The 5,500-nt window shown below is 44.3% G+C and overlaps 1 protein-coding gene across 1 annotated transcript in view; it reads left to right on the top strand.

Annotated features, from left to right (window-relative positions):
- The first annotated feature begins 1,398 nt into the window (after nucleotides 1-1,398).
- The window catches only part of Alpk2 (alpha-kinase 2), a 115,987-nt gene continuing 111,885 nt past the window's right edge, over nucleotides 1,399-5,500 (top strand). The window contains exon 1 of the mRNA XM_039097413.2: nucleotides 1,399-1,519. Within this exon, the coding sequence (XP_038953341.2) occupies nucleotides 1,411-1,519 (109 nt within the window). The 5' untranslated portion in view covers nucleotides 1,399-1,410. The remainder of the gene's footprint in view (nucleotides 1,520-5,500) is intronic.

The raw sequence follows: 5,500 nt of genomic DNA, 5'->3' as shown, positions 1-5,500 counted from the left end.
TCAACTAATACTAGGGAACCTCTCTTTGGCAGCCATCTTTCTGGGTATTAGACACTCTGGAAACCTAAGAGGAAAGTGTGGGAACTGGGTGTTAGTGGCTGACATATGGCACCCAGCGCCCCCTAGACTGACCATTTACATTTTCTAGTCCCCTCTTCTCCATTCTTGCTCACCACACTACTGTGGTTCTTGCCCCCTTTCTGAGCTCCGTGGTGTTTGAGGGTGGAAAGCAGAAGCGGCTTCCTGCTGTTTGGATAGACTTAGTTGTGATTTCAAAGCTCGGGACAAGGACGACTTTGGTGGGAGATGTTGACATATGTCTGTCGGTAGAGTAGGGAAAACAAGTCCTTTACATTCAGACCCACCTGCATTCTCAGGGCTACCTCAGATCTATACAAGCCGTGACCACCATCATTCCAGTGTTAGCCTGCACAGTCCTGAAGGCAGGCAGCCTCAGGGTAGCAGCCACTTGCTATGCTATCGTCAGCTTGTTGAGGAAACTCCCTGAGCCTCATATTCCTCATGAATGCACTATAAGAGGCATCAAAGCTATGCTTAGTCAATTTGAGATCCATTAAGTGAACTGGCATCATCTGATGGCTAAGAAGTGTGTAACTACCAAAGAAGGCACATGTGTTCAAAAACACAAGTCCATGCCCTCCCCTGAGTACCTGATTGGTGTTCAGAAGGGTCAGTAGTTTCCAAATTTCAACATCTTTCCCTTCTAAAGATTCATTTTGATATAAATAATATATAAATGATATTTTGTTTGTTTATTTTGTATTTTTGAGACAAGGGCTTATCTAGCCTAGGCTGGCTTCAAACTTGCTATGCAAGCCGAGGATAACCATGAATTCTTGACTTTCCTGTCTACACCTCCAGAGTTTTGGGATTACAGACTGGTTATGTGAGATTGGGGATGGAACTTGGGACTTTGTGCATGCCAGGAGAGCATTCTCTCAACCGAGCCTCGTGACCAGCCTGCATAGCAAGAAGAGAGGGCTGTAACTGCAGACTCGTGGGCTCATTCTCCCTCAGTGTATGCTCTCACAGCTCTGGGATAGTCTCAACACTCTTCAATTGGTGGCTCTCAGGCACGGATGCCCAACTGTACCTGGAAGGACACTTGACATTGCCCTGGGAGGATGTGGAATGCTAGACTTCTAATGGGAGAAGATGAGGGAGACTGCAAACTGTGTTGGGAGCAGTAAGGTGGCCCCTTGACATGCTATCCCAATAGCTCTTATTCTAGGAAGGTTGCTGAGGACCCTCCAATGGCCTCCTGGTCCAACTATGGCTAAGCGGCAGAGCCACACCACAGCTTCTGGGATTCCAAAGGAGGTCAGAGTAATCACAGAACATACAGTGATGGTGGCCTTGTTTGTGTTTCAGATCACGTGGCATGAGAGGATGGCAGATCCAGGCTGCCCCCAGAGGCACACACTACGTTTTTTATCAACGTTACTTTCCCAGAAGGTTCCGGAGAAGTCTGACGTCGTGCTTCGATGCATGATAGCCGGTAATGACCCTTAGAATACGTACTCTAGACTAGCGCCCACTCAGACTACCTGCAGCTCATCCCAGCCTATCTGCTATTCAGCCTAGACTAGCTACACATAACCTTCATGCCTCTCTGCAGACCAAGTTTCTTGGCTCAAAGACAATAAAAGCAACATTCTGGAAATTTATCTTGGAAACTCATTCTGAGTAATTGATTAAGCAACCGAATCCTTTGTGATGTTTTTCAAGTGACATTCTGGATACTGAATGGTTTTCCTCACCTTCTGGCCCTTTGCTAGGCAACCCTCCCACTGGTCAATTTTCAGATACTTTAACCCTTTACGTGCTGTGGTCTCTTGGAATGGCTTGAATAATTTCACTTCATAAAATTGAGCTCTTCTGTCTGCTTTTAACCCATGTTCCCAGGCTGGCTAAATTTGTCTCCCACTGCCACCATCCTCAAGCATGCTAGCAAGTGAACAGCTTAAAACTAAAGCAGGTATCCAGAGGAGGTAAGGTCAAAAGTGGGAACTATCCCTGGATTGGAGGACAGATCACACAGAATTGATGACCGAGCATTAATGATCCAATGGTAAAAGGATTTCATTAAAAGAAAGTTAAGGGGGAAGAGATGGCTCAGATGTAGAAGTATTTGTAGTATAAACCTGACAGTCAGAGTTTAATCCCTGAATTCCATAGCTGAAGGTGAGAACTGACTCAAGAAAATTGTCCTCTGAATTCCACAAACATGCTGTGGCATTCTCAACACACACACACACACACACACACACACACACACACACACACACACACACACAGAGAGAGAGAGAGAGAGAGAGAGAGAGAGAGAGAGAGAGAGATTGGGAGAGGGAGAGATACATACACACACATGCACACAGAAATAAAGAAGAAAAACAGTAATTTGACAGAGAAGTGGTATTTTATCTATTCAGACACTTCTCTTCTTTAGATTGTATCTATCCTTGAAAACATGAAGGCACCAGCCGCCATCTTCTGTTCATAACTCAAAGGAGGAGTGGTGGCTAGAGAAATGACTGTCCTTAGTGAGCAGAGGTCAAGAGAAAGTGTGTCTTTGATCTGGAGTTTGGGGTACCCGTCCACACTCTCAGTGATCTTTGACAATCCTTCAGACAGAAGGAGAAACCCAAGCTGATCTTTAGTATTGTGAAAGAATCCAGTGTGTTTAGACAGATCCAAGACTTGGTCACTGGTGTCACACACAGTACTTAGATCATTCTGAATGGATCAGGCAGCGACTTACAGAGAGTCTCAGAAACAAAGGGGAGGAAGGCTGGTGTGTGGGGAATGGCTCAGTGGTAGTTTGCTTGCCTAGCAAACCCCTACCCCCCTGTTCCATTCTTAGCATTGGAAAACAGAGAGGAAGGAAAAGTTTTAGGTGAGGTTTCCAGAAGAAAAGAGAACCTTCCACAAGGTACAAGATACCACTTCCCTATGCATGTCTCATTCTGGGCTGATAGTTCAGGCTCAGATTATGCACAGGGGAAAACCCTGGCAGCAACCTGGAAACAGAAAGGAAGCAACCAGCCCTAATTAGACTGAATGAACAACGTGAGGCAAAAATGTTGCAGGGGCCAGCTCTCACATACTTTATGAACTCTCTCCAGGAAAAGCCCCACCAACATATAAAAGGAGGAACTCAGTGCTTCCTAAGCAGGGGCTGGAGAAAGCTGGCTGAGTGTGGGGCTATGAGACAGAGAAGAGCAGAGAGAAATGAAACCTGACAGCCTCTTCTTCTGGTGGAAATGAACCCCAAGACCATTCCTGTATAAATTCAGAACGGTGTGTCGTTGTCCAACTCTGAGCTTTGCTCCCAGTTCTCTCAGCTCGTTTGATAATTCTTGATGACATGGAAGGTGCCGAGAAAGCTCATCAGGACACTCTGGAAACTTTCTTGCCTAGTGGCAGGGAAGAAAAAAATCCCTATTGTGTGGGTTAAATTCCTCCATTGACCCTGAGGAGCACACCCAGTTATTAGTAGATCACCAGAGAGGAATGAACCCTTCTAAGGGAAGAAGTGTGGGTGGGTCAGTTTTTGTGATATTATCATTCACATGTACGTAAGACCTGCCTAGAAGATTGATACTCCAGACTTCTGATTTAGCAAGAAAATGGCATTTTTGGTTTCATCCCATTCAAGGAGCTCAACCCTATTTAGCTTCTGAGATCAAAGGAGATAGAACATGTTTGGGGTGGCATGACCACAGACACCATAGAAAATGCCCATAGACCATAGATAACGGCTTTTCATTACATTTTGTATGTCCATCCATCTCTCTCTCTCTCTCTCTCTCTCTCTCTCTCTGTGTGTGTGTGTGTGTGTGTGTGTGTGTGTGTGCAGGCATCCTTACACTTGCATGCCATAGCCCACATGTAAGGTCAGAGGACAATTTTGGGGGAGTTAATCCTTCTATCATGTATGTCCCACAGATGGAGCTCAGATCACCAGGCTTAGTGGCAAATGTCTTTATCCACTGAGCCACCTTGTAGACTTCACAGAAACATTTGTTTTAAAAATCCGCTCTGTTCTTTCAGGTCAAGTTTCAGCCCTGTTAAGCATAATTTCCAAGGGGCTTGGGTTGTAGCTAAGTGGTAGGACCCTTGGCTAGTGTCTCAGTTAGGGTTTCCATCGCTGTAATAAAACATGAGCAAAAGCAACATGGGGAGGAAAGCACGCATTTCATCTTACAACTCTCAAGTCATGCTTGGTTGGTCAGGCTCACTGAGGGAAGCCAGGACTGGAACTTGGGCAGGGCAGGACTTTGGAGGTGAGACTGAAGCAGAGAAGTTCCACGGAGGGATGCTGCTTACTTGCTTGCTCCTCATGGCTTGCTCAGCCTGTTTTCTTATAGCACCCAGGGCCACCAACCCAGGGGTGGCACCACTCACAATGGCCTGGGACCTCTCACATCAATCATCAATTAAGAAAATGCTCAGAGACTTGCCCAAAGGCCAAGCTGGTGGAGGCATTTTCTCATCTAAGGCTCCCTTTTCCTAAATGATTCTAGCTTTGTCGAATTAACATAAAACTAGTCAGCACTCATAACATGTGCAGTATCTAGCACTACACACATAAAAATGTAATTTTCAAAGAGGTAAGGTGAAGGTCTCAAGAGATGCCTTAGAACAGCAGTTCTCAATTTGTGGGTTGCGACCCTTTTGGGCCCTGAAAGACTCTTTCATAGGGATCTTGTAAGACTGAATAGGGATCATCTAAGATTGCTGGAAAACGCAGTTCATTCAGTAACAAAATTACCATTATGAAGTAGCAACAAAATAATTTTATGGTTGGGGGCCGTCACCACAACATGAGGAACTATATTAAAGGGTCACAGCTTTAGGAAGGTTGAGAACCAGTGTCTCAGAAGCAGAGAATGCAAACTGCTCTTGCTTAAGCTTGATTCCAGCAGATGCTGGCTGACTCCCAACTTTAACACAGCTCCAGGGGAATCCCTTTAGCTTTCTGAGGCACAGACACTCATGCGTACAGGGTCAGATACAACCATGTAACTGAAAATAAAGACAGATCTTTAAAAGAAACAAAAGATAAAGTGATCTCTGTGCAGATGTGAAATTAGCAATAAAACATTTTGTTCCACTCATTAATGACTTAAAGAACTAGGGAATACTGAGCCTGAGACAATGTATATTTAAAAGGAATTTAACAGCGTTAGGAGAACATGGGAGTCAGTTTTCTCCTTCAATCATGTAGAATCCAGGAACCAAACTCAGGCCGTCAGACTTCAGTGCCTTTGTCTGCAGAGCCATCATAATTTCGGAGAATTATTTTATGTTGGATAATTTAGGAAATAGTTTCTTAGAGACAGCATTTTTTTATTCTGTATTTCATTAGCATATCCCATTGTGCTCATTAATAGGCCTTCTTATTAATTTCTATCTATAACTTTACAATTTTTTGAAAAGTATTTATATAGCCTCTAATTTTCTTTTCAATCATTAG

This window comes from Rattus norvegicus, chromosome 18 (assembly GCF_036323735.1).
Source record: "Rattus norvegicus strain BN/NHsdMcwi chromosome 18, GRCr8, whole genome shotgun sequence".
Taxonomy (NCBI): Eukaryota; Metazoa; Chordata; class Mammalia; order Rodentia; family Muridae; genus Rattus; species Rattus norvegicus.
The sequence above is the reverse complement of the archived record's forward strand: the minus strand, read 5'-3'. Positions and strand labels throughout refer to the sequence as shown.